This window comes from Martes martes, assembly GCF_963455335.1.
Source record: "Martes martes genome assembly, chromosome: 8".
NCBI lineage: Eukaryota > Metazoa > Chordata > Mammalia > Carnivora > Mustelidae > Martes > Martes martes.
This window is the reverse complement of record NC_137895.1, coordinates 10,625,773-10,653,085: the sequence shown is the minus strand read 5'-3', so window position 1 is coordinate 10,653,085 and position 27,313 is coordinate 10,625,773. Positions and strand designations below refer to the sequence as shown.

Genomic DNA, 27,313 nt, shown 5'->3' with positions numbered 1-27,313 from the left:
GGGACAGAGGGCATTCTCCAGCCAGCCCCTCCATCTGGTTGAACACAAGGCCACTCGCATCTCATCCTTCCTCTGTTAGAACCCTGCATCTCTCAGCTCCCTCAGAACAGAAGCCCAAGATCACACAGCAGCCAACAGGTCCTGTGTGAACTGGCTCCAAGTTCCCTCCAGCCCCTCCTCCTACTACTCTCCCTTTGCTTCCTCCGCTCCAGACCCACTGGGCTTCTGGCTAGTCCAGGCACATACCCACCTCAGGACCTTTGTACATGCTGTTCCTGCCTGGGCCTTTCCCTAGACATCTGCACATCTCACTCCCTCACCTCCTTTAGATCTACACAAATATGTTCTTCATAAGGACTTCCCAGGCCACTTTTTAAAAATTGCAATATCTTCTCCCCCCTCCTCCCTAACCACCCCCCCGCCCCCAGGCCTGCCCCTTTTTCTGCTATGTTCTCTCCACAGCACTTTTTATCTTCCAACACACTGTATATTTCACTTGTCTACTGTCTTTCTCATGTGTATATCAGGGCAGGGAGGTCTTTTTTATTCACTGAATCCCCACTGCCTAAGCACATAATAGGAGCACAAGAAATATTCATTAAACACAAGAAAATACCAGAAAAACACAAGAAAATACCAGATGGCTGGTGGATTGCACTGGGCCTTCCATGGTCCAAGCCTGCCCTAGGTGTGCAGAGGGAGAGAAAAGAAGAACCAACCCTTTTGAATCACCCTCCTGTGGGCCAACCCCATGCCAAGCCCACTCATGGTCCATCCTCCCAGAACGGCATATCTGAGGGCTGATCCTAGGATTCATGCCACACGGACCAGGGTTCAAATACTGACTGGACTACTTACTAGTTGTGTGGCTTTGGGCAAGTTACTTTACCTCTCTGAATTTTAATTTTACCATTTGACAAATGGAGACAAACTTAAGACGTGGTGAGGATTAAGGGGTTGGGGGCTTCCCAGTAAAAGGATACCTACCATGGGACCAGACAAAGGCAGCTGCCTCACTGATGTCCCACGATGTTACCCAGACTCATATTCCATAGACCAAGCACTGGTCCATGCCCACAGTGAGAAAGTGGGGAGGTTCATTTACCCAAATGGGCATTATCCGGTCTCCACACCCAGGGGGCCCACAGCCACCTTCAGAGATCCACCATCCTGCCACAAGGCAGCCCACGGCATGGCTAAGAAGTCCCAAGGTCTGGCAGAATCAAGCAGGCTTCATGGAGATGGTATCTGAGACAGACCTCAGAAGACACTAAGATATAGGCAGCCCCCACACCTGAACTTGGACTTTGCAGCCTCATCTCCTACCACTCCCCAGGGGGCCAAATTCAACCCATTTTCTGTCTCTGAGGCTTCACTCTGGGGATTCCCTCCACCTAGTAACCCACTCTCCCCAAACCTACACAGGCTGACCCAAGTTCATCACTGTGACAGAGGGCAGTAGAGGATGACCAAGGACAGCACGTAGGCACATAGGTCCAATAAATACTTCTTGAAGGAATCCCAGACCCTGAGCTGAAGCAGCAGCCCCGTAGTAATCCTGTCTGCACCGTCCTCTCGCTGGCAGAACAGTCTTAGGACCCGACTGTGCACAGAGGGTTTGCTCTGGGTCTCCTGGACTTGGTAACTGGGCGCTTTAAGCCAAGACCATACCCTGCTAGCCTCAGTGTCCCCTCTCCAGGGGATGCTCCTTTGATGATCAGATACAGGAGGAGCTGAGCGTGGAGGTGGCCCGTCTGTGGGGCCCTTTTTCGGTCATTCGGGGGCAGGTAAGGTGATGCCAGCAGATGGCGGGCGGCTCTGGGATGAGCCAGGAACGAAATCTGACCCTTCCCATGGGTAAGCAGTAGGGTGGGGGGAGCCTGAGAGGTGGTATCAGCCTGATCTGGGGTGGGGACAAGTCGGGGGAGTAGAGAGGGGGCCCTGCAGCAGGGAGGCAGGCAAGCAAAAAGACACCAGCTTCTATAACAAACTGTTTAATGTTCCATAATGTGCAGATTCTGAGTGAAAAGGGCCCGTTAAAAATCAACGGGCCATACATTCTGGTGACGGAGCAGCCACCTTCTCCCTGCTGTCCCTCTGAGAGGCGGGTCACCGCAGAGAGATGGCGCTGTGAGAACATGGTCCTCGGCGTGCTCCCAGGAACACATGAGTGTTAGTGCCCAAGGTCACGGGCCGGGGTCTGACATTTACACAGGAAAGAACCACAGATACACAGGAGACGAGAGGACGCAAGGGGCACGGTGGGCCAGGGAGGCCACGATGCCCACGTGTGGAGGTATACAAAAGGAATGTGAGCGAGGATGGGGGGGGCAGGGGCTCGCGGGACGGGCTTGGGGTTCCCCGGACAGAAGGGAACGAGAACCCAGAAGACCTCAGGTGCCTGCCGTGAGAACCTGGGTGTGTAAACCAGTGCACAGGAGTGAGAGCTCAGATGCTCCTGGGGGACAAGAAGGACAAGGACACAGACGCACGCGTGAGACCCGCGAGTGGAATCACAGAGACACGGGGCGGGGGGGGCGCACAGAAGGCCCAGAGCAGCAAGTACAGGGGCGGTGGGAGCTCCACCCCGACGGCTACTGGAAATTCACTCCGGATGGGGGAGAGCCCAGAGCCGGGGGCCCCAAGTCTGGGAGTCCAAGGGTCTAGTCAGGCTCAGGATGGGGAGGACCCAGCTCCACTGCAGACTCCTGGGGCCCCGACGGGGGCATCACAGGCGTGTGAGGAAGCCGCAGGCATCGGAAGGGGCCCCTCAGGCCTCGCTGCTGCCGCCCCCGCCTCCGCCACTGCCACGCTCCACCCACACGAGCCGGGCCTGCTCCTGCAGGATGCGGCCGCGCACCACCTTGGCCAGCTCCTCGGAGTGTCCCCACGCGTGCGCCGGCACCTGCACCCAGGAGCACGGCAGCCCCCACAGCACCTGCTCCGAGCGATGGCACTGCCGCAGCAGCTCCGAGTCCCGGCAGCCAGGCCGGCCCAGCAGACCCCTGCCGAGAGAGCGGGTGGGCAGTGGTCAGAGCAGGGGACAAGGATGGCCAGGGACGCAGAGACACACCAGGGTGTGGAGAGCCAGAGAGAGGACGGACAGAGGCAGGGAGACACAGAGAGACACAGACATCCAAAGAGGACGAAAAGGTGGTCCTACCCACCCCCAGCCTTCCTTACCTGACTTCCCGGACATTCTTTTCTGTCACCTCCACGTGGATGACAATGGGGTAGATCTCGTTCTGGACCAGCTCCCGCACACCCCGTGCGCCCAGCTCCAGCAGGCAGTGCTTCTTCTCCGGAGACCAAGGCTATATTTTACTCCAGCCCAGAGACTCGAACCTCCCTGCCCTCACTGGGCCCCTGGGGAACAGCCCCCCATGGGGGCCCGCGTCCCCCTCCAGAAGGGCCTTGGCAGTAAGGAAAGACCCGCAAGGGAAGGCGAGAGGCCTGGAGAAGTCAGTCTCACCCCTGCTCCAGACCTCACCCTCGCCATCAGTGGGATGGAGTGAACCCCACCACCACCCCCACGCCTGGCAACCCCTGGCCAGCCCCCCAGGTAGTGGTGAATCTGAGACGGGACAGACAGGGGAGATGGACCAGCCAAACACCTCAAGGCTGACCCACGTGTGACCAGCCCAGCCGTCCGTTTGCAGGTGAGGCAAAGGGCCGGTGGAATGGCAGGGAGCAGCACAGGCCTGTGCTCAGACTCTAGCCCCCCAGCCCAGAGAGGCAGCCCCCCACCCCAGCACCTACCTTCCCGACAGACTCCTGGATGGCACGGAGCCTGCTGCCCAGCCCGGGGGTGGCAGGCTGGGCCTTGGGGGCTCCGGGTGCTGCGGATGAGCACTGTTCCTCCCCAGAGAGAGTTTCTGCAGAGCAGCAAGAGGCAGGGAGGAGGGGCCCGTGGGCCGGACTGCCCTGGGGTGCCGCCCAGCCCTGCCCTGCCCTCCCCACCCCTGCCCGGGCACAGGCTCACCCGCCGGGCACACTTGGAAGTCCAGCCGGGAGTTGGGCAGGTCGAGCAGGTCACGGATGAGCCGGGACGCCAGGCACTCAGGCAGCAGCACCACGGGCCGCAGGGCGGATACCAGCAGCGGCCGCACCAGGCTGTAGGGTCTGAGGCTTCGCTCAGGCTCTGCGGAGGGGTGGGGTACGGAAGAGACGAGGCTGCCCGCAGGGTCCCCAGCCCCTCCTTCCGAGGGTGGCCAGCCCCCCCATACCCAAAACCCCGTCACCTCTTCTTTCCCTTCCTGAGTCCTGCTGCTGCTCCTCGTACGCGTGTGCGCATGTGCACGCACACACATACACACACTTCAAGGTGCCAGTGACTTCCCACGACCCTCAGGAAGAAGGCCACGTCCTCCACACGGGTGACCCAGCCCTGCCAGAGCCCAGATAGGGGGCAAGTCCCACGCCCCAACACCTGGACCAGCTGCCTCCAATCACACGGCCTCCAATCACAAAGCATGACTTTGCAGCTGCCCCCCCACCCCCACAAGGCAGTATGCCCCACGGGGAGGTGCCACGGTGTCCCCTGGTCCAAGCACAATTCATAACAGAGCTGGTGTTTGATATACGCTTGCTGTACTCAATGGCCTGCACACACACCACACGCAGCCGTACCTCAGTGCCTTTGCATGGCTGTGCCTTGTGCCTGGAACAAACTCCTCTTTGTCCCTGAAAACCCCACCTCAGACCATCTCCCTTCCAGAGAGTCTTCCCCAACCACCATCCCCTTGCCCATTTGGGCTCCCCCAAGCCCTTCTCCCTGATCTGACCCGAGGCCTCCCCTACTGCCTCCAGAAACCCACTCTGGGGTCTTCGTGGCACCCGCCAGCACACACCTGTGAGTGGCGCAGTTCCGCCCACTCCGCCTGATGAGAACAGTGCCGTGCTCGCTCATGTGTGCCCCAAAGTCGCACAGACCCACAATCCCACGTGCACACATATGCCCCCTTCAACCAGCTCCCTCCACCCTGGTGGCCCACCTCCCCCCTGCCCCGCCACGGGAAGCCTCTCAGGCCCCTGGACACCCTGCTCCCCATGGAAAGCCCCACAACACCTCTCTCAGGCCAAAAGGACCACCCGGGGCCCAGTCCCCCCAGACAGACACTCTTACAAGCCGCATGGGGCTCGCTACGGCCACACGTGCTCACCTGAGCAGGGTTCTGGCAAAAGCGGCTCTGGAGAATCCCCTGACGAGCTTCCCCCATGTTTGGGCTTCACCAGCCGGAGCTGGTCCAGGGCTCGCTTCTTCAGCTGGGAGGGGGCAGAGGAAGAGGAGCCCCTGAGAGCCAGCTCTGTCCCACCCTCAGGGAGGAGAGGAGGGATGGGACCCCGGGGCCAGGCTGCCCCTGCTGTCCACGCTCTGCGGAAGAGCTTGGGTCAGCAGGGGAGCCCCCTCCCCACCAGGCCGTCTCCCCACCAGTGCAGAGCGCCCCACCACCACCCCAGCAGGTGAGGGCCACCATCCCTGTGGGCTCAGGGAAGCAAACTTGTCAGAGGCGCCTGAGGCTCAGAGAAGTAAAAATAACTCGAGGCTGCAGGGCTCGCAGGGAATGAGAACTCAGGGAACTCGAGGAAACCGAGGCCCAGCGACCCAAGAAAGCTAATGTCACATAAGAGACAAACTTTGGGACTCTTTCACTGGATGAGCAGTGTGACCTCGTGTAAGGAGAAAAAGAACGTCAGTAATGACAGCACCAGGGGTGCCTGGGTGGCTCAGTGGGTTAAAGCCTCTGCCTTTGGCTCAGGTCATGATCCCAGGGTCCTGGGATTGAGCCCCGCATCAGGCTCCCTCCTCAGTGGGGAGCCTGCTTCCTCCCCCCCACCACCGCCTGCCTCTCTGCCTACTTGTGATCTCTCTCTCTGTGTCAAATAATATCTTAAAAATACTAATAATAACGATAACAGCATCAATCACACCAACAGCCACCACGGTCTGGTGGCTACCATGTGACAAACACTAAGGCCCAGATGTTAAGAACTCACTGAAGCCCTCAAGGCAGGCAACATACCCCACCCCCCTTCACAGATGAGGAAAGAGAGCCTCAAGGGTGGGTCAGGTGCTGGTCCAAGGTGGTGCGGCTGGCAAGGGGCAGAGCTGGGATTCGAGCCCGGGCAGCCTGGCTCCAGAGCCCAAGTTCTCATCCCTGCAAGCCCTGCGGCCTCGAGTTATTTTTACTTCTCTGAGCCTCACTTTGCCCCTACGGATGCCGGGAGGCTCAGCCAGCCTGGCCCTTATCCAGGGACTGGGAAAAGGGGCATGACTGCAGCTCTGTCAAGTGCTCCCGGTGGCCAGGCCGGCTCCTGAGCACCAGGCGCCCACTACCGCCCTTCATCCCCCCAGCACCCCTAATCAGTGAGCCCCGCCGTTGCTCCGTGTGCCCAGAACTCAGCAGACCGCCAGCCACGTCCAGGGGCAGGAGCGAAGTGAGGGCCTCCCTCTCCTCCTCCCCACAGGGCTGCCAGAGAACGGAGCCCGGCCTCACCCTTTGGGACCCCATCCCTGGCAGCCCCTCACCCCAGGCCCTTGCCAGGCCGCCTAGCACCACTTACGTTACTTCGGGACCCTCGGTGGCGGCTGGAGAACAGGCCTTTCTCCTGAACTTCTAGGAGCTGCTGGGCTCTATGGGAGAAAAGTAGGGGGCACGTGTAATGCATTTGTAGGGAGAAAGGGAGCCCTTCTCCTCCAGGCCCCTCATCCTGTCCCGGAGGAATGCCAGGGGGTTGCAGGGAGAGGGAAAAAAGTCTCCCAGCCAGCTCCTGGCTCCCTGCGGGACCTGTCCCCAGACTCCGGGTTCTGCGTCACCTCTGGTAATTGGGCACAGTGCCCCGGTCCAGGTCCCGCAGAGTCAGGGGGTCGACCCGGGTGCAGAACCACTCTGGTCGCCGCTTATACGCCGGGTCCACCAGACGCAGGATCTCCTGGGCTTTCACACATAGGGCATGAGGGTCTGCTCGCTCGGGCAGGGAGAGGTTGGCTCGAATATAGAAGGGCTCGGTGCTCAGCCCCTTTGTCCAGGCGTCCAGGGCCTCGTGGAAGGACTGACAGGCTGAACGTGGGCAGCAAGGAGGGCAACAGAAGGATAAAGTCAGGGAGCAGCCTCGGGTCACAGACACGCCCCTTCCAAGGCCTGAGCTTCCAAAACCCTACTCTTCCTCTTTCTAAAGTCAGAGTCTGAGGCCAGAGAGGGCAGGGGCCTGCCCAAGGCCACCAAGCCCACTAGGAACAGAGCCAGGACTTGAACCCAGGTCTCTGGACTCCTGTCGGGTGCTCCTTTCACGGTAAGCTCCTTACTGAGGATGAGATGGACAGATGGACAACCAGCAAGCGGGACAGCAGTTCAGGAGGGAAAAGCATTGCCAAGAGTCAGGCAGCAAAGTCAATCTCTCTCTCTCTCTCTCTCTCTCTCTCTCATGCCTTGGTTGTCCCACCTACACAATGGGCTGGACAAGCCCTCTCTTGGGCTCCCTCCTTCTAGGACCCGGAGTCCCCAGTTCCTCCCTGCCCAGGCCAGACTTACCCTTGAAGTCCATCAGGAAGGGGAGCGTGGACACCTGGTTCCAGGGCAAGGTTCTCTGCAGGACCTCACCTTCCACGCTTGTGCCCTCCAGGCCAGCAGCCTCGGCCCTTGGCTGAGAGAAAACCCAGGCAGGGAAAGAAGTGAGCTTCCCAGGGCAACACAGCTCTGGGACTGGAGGAAGACTGGGGTGGGGATGACATGTCCCATAATTCCGATGCCCCCATCTGCCAGGATGCCTATCCAATCAGATCCGTCTCCCATCAACGGGACTCCCCACCCAGGCTGGCACATCATGGTCTCTCCCGTATTCAAGGGTGGACATCTGTCCAGGTGTTGTCAGTCTGTCCCTGCCTGATCAGATTTAATTTACTGCTGGTTGACGCAAGACAACCCGCAGTGCCATCTCTGAGCCTCCCACTGCTTTGGTCAACAACCCCCCCAGAAACTCCGCCCAGTGACCCGGATCCACCAATCAGAGAGCTCCAGGCCCAGCTGATGCATTGGCCCCACCCCCAACTCGGAGGGGCGGGATCGCACCTCTCTGGAGTCCACCCTGGCGGACCCTGGTCCAGAAAGCACCCTCCGCACGACCGCCCCAGACCAGCTGTCCCCAAGGAACGACAGGCCATCTGGGCCCTTGTCATGGGACTCAGGCCCCCCCGGGGGGCTCCGGCAAGACACCCGAATGGCCAGAGACCTGGGAAGAGAAAAGGGAGAAGGGAATTCGAGTTTAGTCAGTATTTACGCTCAGTTCAACCTTCTTGGGAGAACCATCACAGCTATACCCAAAATGTGACATGACTCCCACCCGGGGGCCGCTGCACCTGCCGCGTGGCTGGAACGCCCTTTCCCCCTCTTCTCTGCCTCTGCTCGGCCTGCAAGAGCTCAGCTCCGAAGCGATGTCTCCCTCCCAGACCCTTGCACATGGTGAGGCAGAGCAATTCCTGCAGGACCAAATCGCAAGCTCGGCACCTGGCAGGGAAAACCCCTTGGAACCAGCCTGCTAGCTGGCTCGGCTCCGGCTCCCTAGCACCAAACCCAGTGTCTGGCACATGACAGACGACAAATAGAAGTTTGTTACGCTCACAGTTGAGGGAGGAAGGTCACCATGAGAACACAACACAGACCAAAGATGGTTACAGCTGGCTGTGGGAGCACAGAGGAGAGCTTCCCGGAGGAAGAGGCCTCGGGGCTACACGGTGATGGAGAAGAGAGGCGCTTCGGGAACAGACAGAGAGGAGGTGGTGTTCCAGGCCGAAGGGCTGACAGGGGCAGAGGTGTAGAGGACAGAATACAGGATGTGGGGAAGGATTCAGTAACAACGGTAATGATAGCGGCAGCGAACGCTTACTGAGTTCTCCCCGTGTGCCAGACGCCATGCTAAGCTCCTTGTCCTAATTAACTAATTTGACATCATGGGAAACAGCTCCCAGAAAAGGCTGGCTGGAGCCAGCCTGCGGAGGGCACAGAATGAAGGCGTCTGGCCTTCCCCTTGTGGGCAGTGGAAACCGCTGACAGTTAAGACAAAGAGTCACCCAGATCCCCATCGTAGCGGCGCTCTTTCTGTCCCTGGATAGAACTGATTGGGCCCAGCGGCCGGCTCAGAGACAACTGCCTGGAATTCCCTTCTGTGAGCAGCCCCCCAACCCCACCCCAGGCCAGAGCATCAGGGAAGAGGAGAGACCAGAATGTGCCCGGCCTCCCCACCCGCCCGGGCAACTGCAGTGCACGCGGCCACACTGCCCCCTGCTGCCAGCATGCGGTGAGCAAGGCTGCAAGGACTTTAACCCCATCAGCACCCACACGGGAGTGGAGAACTTTGATGAGTGGGGAACTGTGACGTTCAGAGTCTTTCTCGGCTTCCACCCCCTCAAGTCAAAACAAAGAGCCAACCCCGAGGGGCTGCGGCTGGACATGGGGGCCAGAGGCATCCACGCTGCCTTCACAGGCCCCTCCGCCCCAGGACTGTCCTGGCTGCTGTCAGTGTGGCCCAGCCAGATGGGAGGCCCAGGCTGGGCCTGGCTACACTGCCCCACGGCTGGAGACACACGGTCCCGCTGACGCCCAGCATTAACTGGGCCCTGGATTTGGATGAGTGAGCTGGCTGCTTGATTCTGTCACCACAGCCACAGAGTGGGGATAGTGATGGCACCGCCTCCCACCACAGGGGTGGCAGTCAGACCAATAGAGAGATGCAGGGAGAGGGTAAACCAGAGGGCTCCAGGGAACACCCAGCTGCAGGCCCAGCCCCTCTGAGGGTTGTGAAACTCACAAGGTCACGGCCAGGGCCATTTCTGATTGGAATGGCATAGAAATCGTGGGTGGAGTAAATCCAACCACTGTCTTGCGATTCTTTTCGGGAATGTGTACTGGGTGTCTGTCGCTGTGGGGTGCCTCCGGGTGAGTCTGAGGGAAGGGGCAGCAGCAGGGATTCCGGGGCCAGGCGGCCTGGGCGCTTAGCCTCTGGTCCTCAGCAGCCCCAGCGGCATCCACCCACCTCACGGTGGGACTCAGTGACTCAAACACGGAGCGCTCAGAACATAGCCAGGTAACACTGAGAGCCCAGTAAGACTTGGACAACTACTGTCCTCAGGTGTGTCCCCCACTTCCCCACCTGTTCCAGACCCACAGATAACCAAGCATCATGGCTTCCCCAGTGGAGAGCCCACCCAGCAGCCTGCACTCAGCCCTTCTCGGTCCCACCTGCTCACCGCCCCCCACCCCCTGCCCTGGCACACCACCCCACCCCCAGCCCCGCAATCCCTCCCGGAAACCCCAGGTTTTCACGCTCCTCCCACCAACCTGGCTCTGGCACCACCTCCTTCAGAACACCCTTGCCCAACTCCCCGAGGGACTAAGTGACTTCGCTGGGGAGAGGGGGAGAATCCACCTGGGAGGTCCCTGCGGCCAAGTCCAAACTGGGTCCCTCTCAGCACCAGGCCTCCCCAGACGAGTACATGGGGACGGGGGATGGGGCTGCCTCCTCCAGCCTCTGGATTCCTGGGTCTCTAGCAACGCAATCGGACTGACCCCAACCCTGCCTGTGAGTGGTGGGAAGGATGGGGGTCCCCATCTCCCAGTCCCTTCCCCCACGGTCCAGTCAGGACAGAGGGAAACCGGGCCAGTGCTTGGCTCTGCCCACTCTGAGCAGTGATGGGCAGAGCAGCCTGGAGGAGTGCTCCCCTGCGCCGTGCACTGTGGGAAGTCCTCCGGGCAGTGCACATGATTGCTCTGCTCCAGGCCAGGGACCTATGACCCTCAGACTCAAGCCTGTCACATAAATGACCTCATTTAATCCTCCCTATAGGGGCGCCTGGGTGGCTCAGTGGGTTAAAGTCTCTGCCTTTGGCTCAGGTCATGATCCCCGGTTCCTGGGATCGAGCCCCGCATCGGACTCTCTGCTCATCAGGGAGCCTGCCCCCACCCTCCCGCCTCTGCCTGCCTCTCTGACTACTTGTGATCTCTGTCAATAAATAAATAAAATCTTAAAAAAAAAAAATCGTCCCGATAGCTCCATGGGAACCATCTGTGAGCCCTCATGTTAGAGAAGAGGGAAACTGACGCACAGGGCAGTTATAACTTGACAAGGGTGGCCCGGCCTGCGGGTGGTGGACTAGACCAATAACATCTCTGGGCCGGGCAGACAGTGCCAGAGCTTCGGGGTCCCTGTGAGCAGTGGGTCTGCCAGCGAGCCCCACCCTGACACTCACCCAGCGACCCTCGCCCAGCGCTCGCCCCACTTACGCTCTCTGGCTCTTCCTTGCTATCTCCCCGCCTGCCCGGGTGTCCACCCAGCCTTCGCGCTGCACCCCCTGCCCTGCCCTGAGGCCCTAGGAGCCCAGAAGGGCAGGGAGACCTGGAGGTTGCAGAGGCCCAGCACACAGTGAACACGGAACACGACCATGAGCTGAAAGCAGCTTAGTCAGAAGGGAGGTACGATGGAATCCCCAATTCCACCGCCTAGTGGCCTTGGGACAAATTCCTGACTCTCCCTGGGCCTCAATGTTGTCATCTGTATAATGGGGCTAAATGCCCCCGCCCTGCAGGGTTCCTTTGGGAACCAAGCAGCACTGTTCCAAACACTCTCACATGAGGACTCTGGGGCCCTACAACAACCCCACTTTACAGAGCCTGAAACTGAGGCCGTGGAAAATTTAGAGACGCCCAATATCCCTCTGCAGCTGGCGACAGAGCCTCAGTGTCTGTTTTTCCCACCGTGCTCTGCGTGGTACCACCAGCCCGGGAGGCACACACACGTGGGCAGCACCCCGCCCACTAGTCTGGGCTCCCCGCTCCCTCCCCACCCATCTATCCACATCTTTCTCTATCAGTCCCCCATCCCAGCCCCGCTCTGATCTGTGCTCTGGTGCCCCCCAGAACTGCAGAGGTGGCCCCTGGGATCCCAGGCCCCCGGCAGGGGCTGGGCCAGAACCTCCTGCCCCCGGTGCCCCCTGGACAGCAGCCAGGACCCCTGCCGCAGGCCGAGCTGCAGGAAGGGAGGCAGGCAGGAAGGGAGGCACCTCCACCCCTTCCCCCAGAAGCATGTCCTGCGAAGGGAGAAACAATGTAGTACTGGGCCTGCTGCCGGAGGACCAGAGTGGGGGCGGGGGCCTGGACGAGGGCCTGGCCCAGCTGCTTCAGGCTCCTGATCCTGCTCTGGCCCCATTTCTTGCATGGCCAGCATTCCCACAGTCCAGCTCTGACGTTCGGTGCCGCCCCAGACCCAAATCTGGTCAGGTCACTGTGGACCCTGGCCCCGGCGCTTCCCAGCTGTGGGACCTCAGGCAAGCGCCTTAACCTCTCTGAGTCTCAGTTTGCTCCTCTATAAAACAGGGATAATCGCAACAACACCCACCTCCCTGAACGGAGAGGATGCTGCAAGGCAGCCGGCAGTAACAGCCAAACCTTCGCCACGGTTTCCCGGAGCGTGCAGGCAAAGTCCACACTTTCCCGCCTGACTCACCCCACCAGCCTGACTCACCGAGCCTGTCCCTGCCCCTCCCCCTCTGGCTCCCATCACAGCCAAGCGCAGGGCCCTCCCTCCCTGGACAGCCTCTGGCCTCTGCTCTTCCCCAGCCGCCCTCCCTACCTGAGTTCCAAGGCCACATTCTCAGCACGGCCTCCTCTATCACTCACCCTCCTGAGACCCACCAGCGAGCCTGACTCCGGAGGTCGCCCTTCACCCAATACTGACAAAGCACTGGGCCCGCCATGCATGCTGAACCCATCTGTTTTGGGACTCCCGTCTCGGGTTGCGGCCAGCCCAGCGGCAGGGCTCCCACGGTGGCCCACCCACAGCGCGACACTCTACTGGGAGCTCAGAGCCAGGGGAATGAGTAACAGTTAACCATTTTCTGAGCACCTACTACCACGCCTGGCAAAGCAGGGTGCCCTCCCCACACAGGTCCTAGACCCCCAAACACCCCCACGCAGAAGAGATCACTGACCACCTCTGGCAGAGGCAATGGAGGCCCCGAGAGAGAAGTGACCAGTCCAGGTCACCCAAGGGATGAGAGGCGGGGACAGGATGTGAATCCCAGGTCTCTGTGAAAAGCCTGAATATTCTACAACTGCTGCGAGATTAAGGCTTAGCCTCCCACCCCCCACTGCAGCCCTGCTGCAGGAGCCTGACCCTCCCACCACCACCACCACCCCGCCCCCCACTGAACCCCCACCCCCCCCATCCCTACCCCCGCCCAGCTCCACCACCCAGGCAACCACAATACCTGTTGATGAGATCGAGGCCACAGCCTCTGGCCAGGGGGCCGTCTGGCTTCCCCAAAGGCCACACGCTGTCGGAGGACGAGGACGAGGAGAGGCCCGGAGACCAGGGCTTAAGCGTCACACTCCCTGGTTGGGTGGAGGAGGAGTGAGGTTCTGGGGCGCCAAACCAAGAAACAGGGGCAAGCCGGGGATCATGAGAAGGGGGTGAGCCCCTTGAGCCTGGGGACTGCCCAGGACTTTGGCAGGTTTGAGGCCCCAGAAGCACACTGGACCCATGGGGCTCAGGGCTGGGCCCGGGCTGGCCAGGGTGACCCTTCGGTTCCCTGGGAGAGGACGGAGGGCGGGCTGGAACCGAGGAACCCACGTACAGCACAGCCAGGTATGGGAGAGAGGAGCAGGCCTGGGCTCTGGGGGAGCAGTGCATGGCCTGACTCCCCAGGGTCCTCCTGAGTACAGCCTCCCTGCCTGGCCTGGGCACAGTGGGGCCTCGGGAAGGGGGGCCAAGGGCAGAGCGGGCAGTGCAGGCCTCAGGTGGGCTGGAAAGCCACCGCCTTCCCCCGAGATGAGCCCTCCCCACGGAGTCCCTGAGGGTCATTACCTGTGATGTCGGACATGCTGCTGAAGGACCTGGTAGGGGGGGAAAGGTGGGAGCTGAGGCACAGGCGGCACTCTGCCCCACTCGCTCCTCTGTGCACCCTGGCCCCGGAGGGGTCCTGCACTCCCTGCAGCTACAGCCGAGGCAGGGGTCCCAGGCACAGGGCAGTTGTGCCAACCAGCCCCCCTAAACTCACAGGGCAAGAAGCTAACATCCTGACCGCCTGCCCCACCTCCTTCCCCCTAGAATGCCCCCTGGCCTGGTGTGGAATGCCACCCCCTCCTGGAAGCCTCCCCTGACCTCTCACCCCCTCACCTCACCCCTACTCTCTGCCTTTGTCACTCGTGACTCCCAGATGCCTCATCACACACCCTATCAGTCACGGCCATGTCGATCACAGCCCCCCATGCCCAGCATCCGTGAGGGAACAAATCAAGGGCAACTTACCCGGAAAAAGCTGTGACAGGGGACATATACTATCCCCTGCGCTTGGTCTTGCCACCGGCAGACACAGCCTGACTTTTCTGGACCCCGTTTGCGCTTACGTCTGAACGCGGGGCCTGGTTCTCCTGTCTGAAGATCCTGGTCCCTTGGAACATTCTCCTCGTCCCCTAGTCCTGAACCACCTAGGCTTCCCTCAGGGTTTAGGATCATTGAGGCTTGCCCTCCAGTGGCTCTCTTGCCACGGTGCTCGGCAGGGGCCTTTGGTCTCGTCTTAGCCTCCGACCTGGGTCGACCTGTGACTCCTGAGACCTAAGTCCCCAGCACCCCAGCTGTTGAAGAGCAGTCAGGGGAGGCGCCGGCCCAGCCCTGACACCTGCGCTGGCGCTAGGGGTTCTGGGAGACGGCTGTTTGGAGAAAAAGCAGCAGCACCTCCCTGAGCCTCGACTGATTTCTCCCCATCCTGTTTACCTCTTTGGGGGCGCAGGGTCCTCCTCGCGCTGCCGGCGGAGGATGGAGCCAGCGCTTGGGGGGAAGGGCAGGATAGAGAGCCGGTTGATCTCCTTCTCGCTGTCGGTGGCCTCCTCCTGCCAAGGGCCACAACAGGGTCTGGGTCACCTCCACGACGCCTCCCACACCTCCACGCGCCTACTTTGTGCTCATTCCATAGGTGACAAGTGGGGCCCGGGGCGGGGGGTGTGGGCTCTGCCAGAGCACGCCGGGGGTCCCAACTCTCCCGGCACCCGGGCCCAGCACCGAGCTGGCTCTGGACAAGCTTAGATAAGACACTTGGCCTTCAGGGGCCTCCACGTCCTCACGTGTGAAACGGGACTGCTGGCAAACTGGACAGCACTCCCCATGTTAGTAATTACACGACATGAACACTCTTAGCGTCCGTGTCCACGCGCAGCGAGGGCAGTTGTCTTACCGAGGTGTGGGGCTCGGATCCCCCCGTGCCAGCCACCTCCCCGGCTGCTTCCGGGCTTCCCAGCAGCGGGGGGAGATCGCTGAGGCTCCAGGTGCTGCTGAGGTTGGAGCACAGGGAATGGGAGGAGGCACAAGCCTGGGAGAGGAAGCAGGGAGAGGAGGTGAGCAGGGCGGGGCAAGGGTCAGCCACAGTCATTTACTGAATGCCGGGAACAGGGACACAGCAGAGAATGAGACAGCTGGATCCCTGCCCTCGTGGGAGCTCACAGCCTAGAGCAGACAGACTGTAAACAAGCAGGCTGATTGAGGAAATAACCCCAAACTGCCAAGAGAGCCAGGAAAGAAGGTGCCCAGGGTGAGGAAGGCATTCAAAGGGCCCACCCTACCTGGGGGCAACGGAATGCCTTCCAGAGAAAGTGTGCTTTGAACTGAGGACTCAAGGGTAAGTAGATGTTAAGCTAATAAAGTTGAGAAGGATTGTCCAGGCAGAGGGAATGGTACGCACAAAGGCCCTGGGGCAGGACTGTGACACAGTCCCGGAATGAGACTGTGACCCGGAATGAAGGGAACAAGGTTAGAAGGAGGAAGGAGCCCACGGTTCAGGTCTCTAGGGTCTGATGAGGGGCTCTGTCTTTCCCCAAGCAAAAAGCCACTGAGAATTTTAAGTGAGAAGGGACAGATTTATGCTTCCTTTGTTCTATTCCTCCAGGCTCCATGCATCAAATATGGGGCCAAGGGAACATCTTTAAGCAAACACAAGACAGGAAACGGCAGAGCTGCCGACAAAGGTCCGAGGACTAGTATCTGGCTGAAAGAGTACTGGCTGGCTACGTGACCTTGGGCAAGCCCTCACACCCTTGGGCATGCCCTCACACCCTCCGGGCCCCATACAATGAGGGACTTGGCCTAGCTGGTTTCTGAAGGGCTTTCAGGTCCTCATGAAGCTGCACTTCTCCAAGTGAACGCAGAAACAAACTCCACTACTCCTAGTGCCCCAGAAGCAACCCCAGAGATTCGGAGATACACGTGCCCCTTTCCTGTCCCCTGATGTACCAACCTACACCCACCCCCACAGAAAGCTCCACCAGACCTGCATATTCTCCGTCCTGCCCAAGAGCTCCCTCCCAGACCAGCAAGTTCTTGACCCAGACGGCTAGGGCCCCAGGGGGAGGGCCCCAGCCAGGAACCCACATATTTCCTCCCGAGCCCAGCCAAGGGATCCCAGCGGGTCCCGTGGAGGCCCACCCCCAGGGCTGAAGTCTCCCATCGGGTCCCGCATGTTCCCAACCTCGGCCAAGAGCTCCGGCCAGGACCCCAGCTTTCCCACCAGCACCCCCGTAGCCTGACCCCGCTCACCTTGAGGCAGGGGCCGCCCTGGACCCGCTGCAGCTGTGCCTCCAGCAGGGCCTTGGCGCCCTCCAGGCTGGTGAGCGTGGTCAGCAGCTCGTCCCGCTCAGCCTCCAGGCCCCGCACCTGCTTGCGGTACTGGTCCTTCTCGATGAGGCTCTGGGAGTACTGCAGCTGGATCCGATCACGGCTCTGGATGGCCTAGGGAGAGCGGGCAGGGAGAGTGAAGGGGCCACACTCACCCAAGGGGAGGGCGGGGGGCGGTGGGGGCAAGACCAGCAGCTAACATATAGTAAGCCCTGGGCTAAAGATCAGCTTGTTTAACCTTCCCAGGAACTTTCCAAGATGGACACTGTCTTTATTCTCATTTTCCAGACCAGCCCACCCAGCAGGGACAGAACTGGGATTCAAACTAGGCGGTGGAGGGGCTGAGTCTGGGCTCTTACTGTCTCCCAAGGGCAACTTCAGCCTCTTTAAGGAAACCCACCACGTGCCCCGGGCTTTACTCACAGCATCTGGGCTAGTGGATGAGCTGGGATTCAAATCCAGCACCCCGCACCAAAGCACTTGTCCCCACCGTGAAGACCAGGGTCCCTGGGAGCTGGACCACGGCCGTATCCTGCCCCCCAATGCCTCAGAGGGAGTCGGGGGGCCAGAGGGGTGCAGGGTCCTGGGCCCACTCCAGACCATGGGGTGGGGCGGGGGGGCACCTGCACTTTCACCACGCCCACCAGGGGGCCCCAGGCTCGTTCTAATGCAGACTTCAACTCCTCTAGCAGGATTCAAACTCGGTGCAAGGACGAAACCTGCCCTGTGCCCTGCATGGGGAGCCCTCCACAAGGAAGGAGGGGGGCCAGGAGGAGAAGGCTCGCCCTGTGGCCTCAGGAGATGAAGGCCATGGGATCCAGGGCCCGCGATTTTCTAGGGAATTTCTTCCCTGGCAAATATTTCCAACACCTCCCCATGTGGGCCTAGTCTTTGACACAAAGGGAACAAGGGATGGAGAAACGACAGGTGCGGGACCAGCTCTCCCGAACACGGAGCTCCGGTGAGGCAGGTGTGTTCAGGGGGCAGGGCTGATGGCTCTCAAGGGCTTAAGGGCGAGAGTCTGTGCTTCTGCGGGCCTCCTTGCCCCACCGACCAGTCGGAGCACCGGGAAAGTCTCCAGCTTCAACCCCAGCCCCACTTCTCTGCGTCACCCCGCCTACGAGAACCAGCGGCGGGCCCCACCTGGTCCCGCTCCTTCTCGAGCTCCTCCAGCTGGGCCAGGACCGTGGCCATGCGGTGCTTGTACAGGTCGCAGTCCTTCTGTAGTGTGCGGTGCTTCAGCCGCAAGTCCTCCATCTCCTGCAGGTACTGCGGGCCGGGCGGGGTGGGGCGGGCCCTGGTCAGACCACGGGGCAGAGACCAGGCCGAGCTCACCGGCAGGTGCCCAGCGGATCCACGGAGAGAGATCAGAGCCTCTAGCACAAGGGCCCACTCCCCCACTGGGTGGCCTGGGCCACAGCCTGACTTCCCCTCCCTGGGCCTCAGTGGCCTACCCTGTCAAACGGGGAGAATCCCAACAACGACGTCTCCCACCGCAACCCTGGCCACATCCCATCTAAACGGGGATCTGCCCTGCTGCTCGGCTTCTTGCCCGGCACTGACCCTCCGCCGCGCGCAGTAACGGACTCGGGATTATGCACACAGAGGACTGTGGGTCTCCCCTGCTGGAATTTGCCCTCTGCAGGGCCAGAAACCTTTGTTTTGTTGGCGGCTGTTCTCAACATTCGAGAACAAATGAGTGCACGTTTCTTAGCCCAGGTGCCTGGCACACAGCAGACGCTCAGAGAAGGTGGGCTGCAGCCCAGTGCTGAGGCCCAGCCCCCTCCCCTCCCCAGGAGCCAGGCTGTGAGCAAAGAGGACCAAGGGGACAAAGCCGAGTCAAGGCAGGGTGGTGGGGGAGGATGCGAGGGCAACACTACCTTGTCCCGCAACTCCTCGGCCCACTGCAGCTCCCCCTGGACGGCATCCAGCTTCTGGCACAGCTCCTGCCTGCTGTCCTGAGCCTCCCGCCAGTCATGCTCCAGGATGTCCAGGAGGATACGCTCTGAGCCCGGGGCCCCCAGCCTGCTCGCTTCCTGAGGGTCACAGTTCAGAGGCTGCCTCAGCCTCTCGCGCAGGGCCCACCATGACTGGGGCAGGAGAGAGGGGGACACACAGCCCTCTGCCCTCAGCCCCGCCCCACTCGCTCTGCCACCTTGGCCAAGGGCCTTGACCTCTCTAGACCTCCACTTCCCCCATCTGCAGAGTGGGTGCGGCCCACAGCCCTGCACACCCTCCAGGGAACATCTGGGATGGAAATGAAGTAAGTGTATGAGGGTGTGCTTACACAAGTTGGCCCGGATTTTATTCCTGAACAAGAACCAGGCCCGTTCGCTCTTGCTCCGGCCCCCACCCACGGCCCAAGGCAGCAGATGGGCCCTATTTTCAAAGTCTGTCCCCAGCCCACCGACAAAGGGTCTTCACAGGGGCTGAGCCTGGCCCAGGCAGGTAGACATGGGCCCGAGATACAGCCCCCAGATCCACACCCCAGCCGGGCACCCCAACCTTGAAAGACAAGAGAGGCCCAGCTCCCATTGCCCCACACTGCCACTGACCCGCCACTGACCTGCCACTGACCTGCCACTGACCTGCCATGGGACACCAAGCAAGTCCCAGAGTCACCCAGACCCCGGGGTCTGAACCCTTCCAGGGTCACAGACTCTACCAATCTGAGGAAAGCTGCAGACCGATCCCCAAAAAATGCTCACACACGACATCAAGTGCACCGTTTCGGGATGTTCAGACACTTCCCGGGGCCACCCCCAGGCCCCAGAGCAAACACCCAGGGAGAGCCTAGCGCTAAGGACCCTCCACTCAGGGCTTAAGACAAGACGCCCGCCAGGATTCCGTCTATCGCTCTGGAATCCTCACCCTCCGGGCCCCGCCGTCCGACCCTCCCGGCCCTCGTACCTGCTGCAGGCCTTCCTGAAGCTCCCGCAGGGACGCGGCCAGCCGCTGGTTCTCCGCGCGCAGCTCGGACACCAGGTCCACGCCATCCGGCTCCTTGTCCTTCTCCTTGTCCTCAGCCCCGGGGGGCGGCCCCCTGGCCCTCCGCAGCAGGGCGCACTCCTCCTCCAGCCGGCTCACCTGGAGCTTCAGCTGATCCACCTGTGGCCCAACACGCGGATCAGCCCCAGGAGGGACACGGCCCGGGGAAGGGCCACCAGCAAGGCCATGGGGAGAGAGAGCGCCCTCTCAGCTCCCATCCGGGTTCCCTGAGCAGGAGGAGCCCTCCCTGGACTGGTCTATGGAGAAGGGACAGGCTGGGCAATGACCATGCTTCAAGGACTCGGAGGCAGGTGTAGCCACCCCCCCCCCCAACAGGCTCTCCTGCCCCACAGCTCCAACACGAGCACAGGTGATCCAGCCCCAGGGCCCCATGCAACGGAGGAGCTGGGCTACCCCAGGCACAGGGAGAGCCGGGGTCTGGGCCTAGCTCTGCCTCTACTTCAGCATGACCTTGGGCAACTCACAGCCCCCCTCTGTGCCTCAGTCTCCTCACCCATTAGATGGGCACCCCCCTTCCATGCCCCTGCTCCACACCCTAGCTCCTGAAGTCACTGCAAGAATTCGACAACACAGGGGCGCCTGGGTGGCTCAGTGGGTTAAAGCCTCTGCCTTTGGCTCAAGTCATGATCCCAGGGTCCTGGGATCGGGCCCCACATCGGGCTCTCTTCTCCATGGAGAGCCTGCTTTCTCCTCTCTCTCTGCCTGTCTCTCTGCCTACTTGTGATTCCTGTCTGTCAAATAAATAAATAAATAAATCTTTAAAAAAAAAAAAAAAAAGAATTCGACAACACAGTCGACAGGTAGAGGCCTTAGAACAGTCAGAGGCTGGCTTTCGGACTGCCAGGGATGGGACGGTGGCTGTCTTCACAGTCTTTGCTAAAACCCCAGAACCCCAACCTATCACCAGCTGAGTGTGCACAGCCGGAAGCCGGCCCAAGGGGATGGGTGGGCAGCCGCATGGTGGCCTGGCCGACGGCGACACGCAGGCCCGGCCTGCTTGCTGGGTGAGGAGAGCGCTCGGCCAGAGTTACTTCCCATGTGGGGTCTGAGGTGGCTGGGCAGTGACAAGGGCAGCAGTAGGTGGCAGGCCACAAAATGAAGTCACTGTTGGGATAAGGACACAACGACCTCTGGCGCTTGGCACAGGCGCCCCAACGTCTGGTGTCCTAGGAGGGCCCTGCACTCTCCGGGAAACGGCGGGTAGCCCCGCACCCCTCAGAGCCAGGCATGGCTGCGTACACGCACACACACGCACATACACGCACACGCACACACACACACGCGTGTGGGTCTGGATGCTGGGTCAGGCAGCTCCACTCCTCCTCCACAAAGGACTCAGAAAGAAATTCATGACTCTCACATTCCTTTCCCCTCACAAAACATGCTTTGTGAACTGCCAGAAAAAGACAGCGGCTAGTTACAAGGGTAAGTGTAGTCACACCCCCTCCAGCAAATCACAACCACACACCACGGCCCCGGGCCTGCCCCGCGGCCAGCAGGCGCCCCCGATGAGCTCAGAGGACAGGCCACTTGGGAGTCTCCCCCCGCCCCCGGCCAAACACCAGGAAACGTGGACGCGTTTAATCCTGGCATACACACTCACTGAGCACAAAATTACAGCGTTCGGGCCTGGAGTTTATGTTGCTCAGAAATAAGAGCTCATTAAATTTGCACCTTATAAAACACGGTATTAAATCACAGCCACCACACACCTGCCCGTGGGGGGAGGGGACCCAAGCGGCCAAGACAGGCACTGTTGGCTGTTCTGTTCATTTCCACCTGCGACACCTCTCTCAACTTTGTGGCAGGAAAGCTCCAGAAGGTTAAGGCAAATTTATGCAGGCTACCTTCAAAGAAAATCCTATCTACTGATCGAAGTTCATTCCTTGCCCTCTAGCCCCTAAAGTGGGGGAAAGCGGTCACTAACTGCCCAGGGGCAGATGACCCCACCTAAGGGGGGACATACAAACAAACCCACTGCTAATCCGGAGACACACAGAGGCACCCCCATTACCTCTTCTTCATCCCCTTACCCCACCCCTGGAGACCCCAGACAGCTGTAAACACACAAACACACACACACACACACACACACACACACATATCTGCCACTTCCGGGGCCCCAACTCACAACTACATCCAAGTCAAAGATGAAATAAGCCATGCCCCTCCTGACACCCCAGGACTGGTGGCCGCCCCCCAATCCGCTCTGAGTAGCAGACCCCTTTCTTCCAAGAAAACCTCACAGCAAACCCCACATCCATCCCAGGAAAAGCAGACACAGTGAAGAACGGGGGACCCTCGGCCACCCCCAGCAGCAGCTGACAGCAAAGTCAGAAATCCTTCACTCTTAGAATCCTGGGAAAGTGCTCCAACCAACCTCTCTGGGCCTGTTTCCTCAACCAGAATCGGGGGCGCTCCCAGGGTGCCCCCCAGCCCCAGCGTGGCCCGGTGGAGCTGCTGCAGAAGTCTGGGAGAGCTGGTGTCGGGCAGACACGGAGGACCGTGCGAGAGACAGGAGGCATGGTCCCGCAAGTCTAGCAGCCTCTTCCGCAACCTCCCGCAAGGACGAGAAGGCAACTGAGGCACAGGGAGGGAAGCCTTGCTGGGGCCACCCTTTGCTCAACCTGCCGCCAATCTGAGGCCTCAGGCAGCCCCATCGCATGCCAAACACAGAGCAGATGCTCAGAGGACAGCCTCACGGTCCCCTCACACCCTCGCATCGACCGGCACGCACGCCCGGCAACTCTTCAACGAGTGGCCTCAATGCCCCAATCAGGATTCGCTCCTCCCCAAACATCAACCCACCAGCACGTAAGGCTCTGGCACTTACAGCATCACACATGCCACCCATCGTCCCGGGGAACTCGCCACACACGCAGCACCCCAGCGACAGGGGGCTTCAAATCACACCATCAGCATCCCCCCCACACTCCCCTCCCCGGTAGACCCCGTACCGTATCACTGGAGAGAGCCACCGGCACTACTAAATTCTGGACAAGCATTCGCTTACTACACCCTTGGGCCAAGTCTCCGCTGTGGCAACACACCAGCTTTAGCCCCGTGCTAAGTCCCAGTAAAAGCGCCACAGAGGCAAGGCTTGGCTTCTTGGCCTAGACAAGGAGCAGGTGCACTCGCCGCCGGGAAGGAGCAGGTGAGACGGCCCCTGGACGGCAGCAGGCAGAAAAGCGTCACCGGGCGGAGACCAGCACGGGTGCCAAGCCAGGCTGTGCCACTTCCCAGCTCTGGGACCTCGAGCCAGCGCCCCCGCAATCCCAGCCCTGGTGCCTATGTTTCAGAATGAAATCTGGTGCTTGGTGCCTCAGCAGGACAGCACAACACGGCGTGTATAACCTGGGGGGTGGCACACAGTTGCACTGAACCACAGCGGCCGACGACAACACTGGTCTGAGCTTAGCCAATGGCACCAGGCCCTTGTGTGTCTCAAACTCCGGGTCTTAAATTCTGGAATCCGCACTAACCAAGGTTGCTTAGTGACATCTTGGGCTAGGTAATGTGTGGCTGTGGGGGTTGTCCCGTCCACTACATGCTGCTCAGCAGCACCCCGGAGCTCCATCCACGAGAGGGGCCGAGGGCACGCTCTCACGGTGATAACTGAACACGTCTCCAGACGCTGGCAAATGTTGCCGGGGGTGGGCAAACTCACCTTCCACTGAGAACCACCATCGTAACTCAGTAAATTCAGTGCTACCAACATCCCCATGTTACAGATAAGGAAACTGAGGCACAGGACGCGGAAGGGACCTGTGCCATGGTCCAAGAGGTGGCAGACAGTGGCTCTGGGACACAGGCCGGCTACCACAGGACCGGTCAGTTTTTGCAAAGGTGGTCCCTTCCCTGCTTCCCCACTCTACCCCGCTCCCCTTCCGGGGGCCTACCGCCAGCTGCAAGTCCCGGCTGCGCAGCACAGCGGAGTTCTTCTCCTCGCTGAGCTGCGCCAGGCGCATGGCGATCATGTAGTTCTCGTCCTTGAGCCGCAGCAGCTCCAGGCTGCCCGCCTCCCAGTCCTCCCGCAGCCTCTGGCAGCGCTCCTGCGTCTGCTGCTGCTCCCGCAGCCGCTGCTCCAGTCCTGCCCGTTCCTCCTCCAGCACCCGGCCCCGAGCCTGCAACTGCTGCTCCCGCTGCAGCTGGCTCTTACGAGCCTCCCGCAGCCGGCGCACCTCCGTCATCAGGAACTGGGTCAGGCCTTCCGGCCCCTCCTCATCTGCCAGGGACAAGGGAGAGAAACGCCAGGTCAAGCAGGTAAAATCCAGGGGGACAGGAGCCCACACGGAAAAACCCAGACCGTAAAAACACTAGGTGGAGATTCTGGAATGCAGTTTTATCATTCTGGAGTGGAGAAGGCCTTACTAATCAAAGTACAAAATCTAGAACCTGTAAGAGAAAAGATGGACAAACCCATATAAAAAAAATTTTAACTTCTGAACCATGTAAGAAAAGAGGTAACAAAAAGTTAAAAGAAGTTTCTCCAGCAGAACAGGAGAAGATGTACAAACATAACAGATGACTCAGAGCCACAATATGTAAATAGCTCCTACAAATCAATAAGAGCTATAAGAGAAAAAAACAGACAAATCCATATAAAAATTTTATAAACTTTTAAACAATGAAAGCTCTAACAAAAAAAGTTCAAATGTAAAAAGCAGAGCAGGAGAAAATATAACAAATATAACAAAGGATTTGGAGCCACATATACAAAGAGCTCCTACAAATCAAAAAGAAAAGAAACCAACTAAACATATGGGCAGAAACTAATGAGCAAGTTCCAAAACAAAGTTGGTTAATAAACAAAGAAAAGGACACTACAACTCACCAGCAATAATAATGATAATTATAATTATAGTAACAGTAGCCATGAACATTTGGCTTCCTTCTTTGTGCTAAGTAAATATAATAATTTACTTAACCTCATGACAAGAGCATAAGGTACTGTTATTACAACCACTTGAAAGACAAAAAAACTGAAGCCCAGGAAGGTCAAGTCATTTGCCCAACGTTTACTCACTCGTAAACCATAAACTACATCTTTCAATGCAGTACAAATTTAAAATAAGGTATTTTTGACACACAAAACTATAAAAAACATTTTTTTTAAATTTTATTTATTTATTTGTCAGAGAGAGAGTGGGAGAGAGAGTGAGCAAGCATAGGCAGAGGGAGAAGCAGGCTCCCTGCCAAGCAAGGAGCCCGATGTGGGACTCGATCCCAGGACACTGGGATCATGACCTGAGCTGAAGGCAGCTGCTTAACCAACTGAGCCACCCAGGCGTCCCTATAAAAAAACATTTTTAAATGATACCCAGGATTCACGAGGGTACAGCAAAATGGGCACTCATACCCTGTTGGTGGGATGAACGCTGATTCAACACTTCAAATACATATAGTCTTTGAGAAATCTTACTTCTCAGAACCTCTCCTCCCAAGACACCCATTTGCACAAACATACACATACAAAGATGTTCCCAGCATCACTGGTAAATGTTACAAAATGAGAAACAACCTAGATTTCCATGAACAGAGGGTCCGTTGAATGACTTACGGCACATCACTAAGGAACACCTGCACCCATTTCAAATAAAAGCACCAGATGTGCTAGAATTATTAAAATCAGTTTTCAGGAAAAGTGAAAAACGGAGCAACTTAAATAGTTACACCTGTGAGTGAGTATGTGCGTGTATGTGCAAAGGCAAAGAAAAAAGAGACTCACCAAACTGTCACCAGCAGAACAGAGCAGAAGGAAGAAGTAAAGATCTTTTAAAGTCACCCGGAGTGTCTGAATTACTTACACAGGAAACTGTAAACCCTTGTAGGTCTGACACACGCACGCGTCCGAAAACAATTTTAGGGGGAAAGGGCCATGTGAAGTGCGCAGGCTCTGAGCTCAGACTAAACTGGGCAAACTGCTTTCGGTCTCTCCATGCCTCAGTTTCCCCATCTGTTCAACAGGGATCACGGAAGCGCCTCCACAACAGGGCTGGGGTAAGGAACCTCTGCACGGCTGCCCGAGCAGCTACTGGGGACTCACCAAGGATCATGGAGCAGCGCTGGGCAGGTTCCTGGCCTGTGAGCAGCGTGAAGTGCTCCGGGTAGTAGAACTCCAGCGATTCCAGGAAGGCCTCGTAACCCCTCTTGCCACGGCAGCGCAAGATGTCCATCAGGCGCCCTGGGGAGTGGTGGTGGGGGGGTGCCCCAGGGTCAAGTTCAGGGCTTCCCCCAGGACCTAGCTACTTCCTCCCCCTTTCCCACCCCATACTCCAGAGCCCACATTCCACAGACTTTTTTATTTGCCCGGATTTTTGAGCCAGTGACACACACAGGGGCCTGTCTCAACACATCAGTGGGCAGAGCCCGTCTGCCACAGCCAGGAAAGCCAGGACCCTCCTGCTAGGGCACTTGTGCTTCAAGGGCTCCCCAACCCTCAGCCTGCCCCCCCAGACACACACACAGATCTGGGGCCAGCAAATACTCCCTGCCTTTTCAGTGGCACACACTAGCCCCCTCTACCCCAAACACAAAGAAAAATACTATCATTTCTCCCAGCGGTCAATGCCTGAAATTTCACTATTAGACCCTCATCTCTCTGCCAGCTCGCTCTAGTTCAAAGACACACCCAGTGGCAGAGGGCACCCTCACAACGTTTGATGGCTCTGAGCACTTAAGGAAAAGCGGCTCTCCAAGGAAATGTGTGCCACACAGAGGGAGAGGGCAGAGAGGACCCAGGAGATCAAAGGGCTCAGGAAAGATGCCGGGAGGTCCCAGATCTAGCCGGCTCCGGTACCAGCAACCGCATCCACCTCCCGGCTCTAAAGTGGGCCCAGGAAGTGGGAGGAAAGTCCGAGAGAGAGAAACCCCAGATGTCCGAGTGGGCACCACACACCCGCTGGATCGTGACGGTGGTTCAGCGGGAGGCGGGATGGTGGGCACCAGAACCCGGGGCCTCGAGCGCCACGGCTCCATGCGCGGCGCTCAGCCCCGGCAAGGCCCGACCCCGCGCGCCCCCCGAGGCTCACCGGTGCGGTTGACACGGCACGGGAAACGGTAGGTGCTCAGCACCTCCTCCTCGTCCTGCTCGTCGATGACCCGGCACTGGCGCAGATAGGGCGTCAGCTTGGCCGGGTTGAGGGCGCGAGTCAGCCGGTGCCGGACGCCCTCGATCCGCTCCCACAGAGCGTCCTCCTCCGCCTCGGACCCGGAGCCGGCCCCAGCCTCCTCCTCGGCCTCCCCAGCCTCGGCCCCGCCTGGCATGGCCGCGTCCTCGGGCTCTGCGGGCCAGAGGCGCGCGCCGAGTCAGGCGGGTCGCCCAGGGGCGGGGTGGGCCGGCCGATCCCCTCCTCCGGACGGCGCCCCGCGGGACCTGCCGCCCGTCGTCGCCGGAGCCCCCGCCCCGCGCCTCACCCTCCTCGCCGGGCCATCGCGCCCCGCGCCCCCGGGACTCACCCCGCACGCCGCAGCCGCCGCGGGCTCCCGGGTCCGCGCTCGGGCGGCGGCTCCGCCGGCGCAGGGGGGCGGTGTCCGCGGCGCCCCGGGCTCCGCCTCCGTCCCCGCGGCCGCGGGGGCTGCCCGGGCCCCCCCACATCGCCGTCCCGGCCCGGGCCGAGCGTCCGGCCCCGCCAGCCGCCCGCACGTCCGC

General features: G+C 59.8%; 1 protein-coding gene across 2 annotated transcripts; it reads right to left on the bottom strand.

Moving 5' to 3' along the window:
- Positions 1-1,978: 1,978 nt before the first annotated feature.
- Positions 1,979-27,313, bottom strand: CARD10 (caspase recruitment domain family member 10). Of its 2 annotated transcripts, none has more exons than XM_080812456.1 (21): positions 27,121-27,313; positions 26,694-26,945; positions 25,709-25,846; positions 23,562-23,887; positions 19,564-19,761; positions 18,534-18,689; positions 17,797-17,922; positions 16,576-16,767; positions 15,221-15,355; positions 14,764-14,879; positions 13,855-13,883; positions 13,259-13,382; positions 8,070-8,229; positions 7,533-7,644; positions 6,818-7,061; positions 6,565-6,634; positions 5,163-5,265; positions 3,983-4,141; positions 3,760-3,875; positions 3,184-3,299; positions 1,979-3,005 (listed from the first exon to the last, which is right to left on the bottom strand). In XM_080812456.1, the coding sequence occupies exons 1-21, from the start codon at positions 27,257-27,259 to the stop codon at positions 2,771-2,773; spliced, it is 3,246 nt and encodes a 1,081-aa protein (XP_080668582.1). In that variant the 5' UTR covers positions 27,260-27,313; the 3' UTR covers positions 1,979-2,770. The 2 variants fall into 2 exon arrangements, with proteins under 2 accessions (XP_080668582.1, XP_080668583.1); XM_080812457.1 differs by having other exon boundaries at positions 3,184-3,296.

Coding starts and splice junctions, on each gene's coding strand:
- CARD10 (XM_080812456.1), bottom strand. CDS start 27,259: ATGTGGGGGGGCCCGGGCAGCCCCCGCGGCCGCGGGGACGGAGGCGGA. Junction 26,946..27,120: donor CGGCGGCTGCGGCGTGCGGG/GTGAGTCCCGGG, acceptor TCTGGCCCGCAG/AGCCCGAGGACGCGGCCATG. Junction 25,847..26,693: donor GTGCCGTGTCAACCGCACCG/GTGAGCCTCGGG, acceptor ACCACTCCCCAG/GGCGCCTGATGGACATCTTG.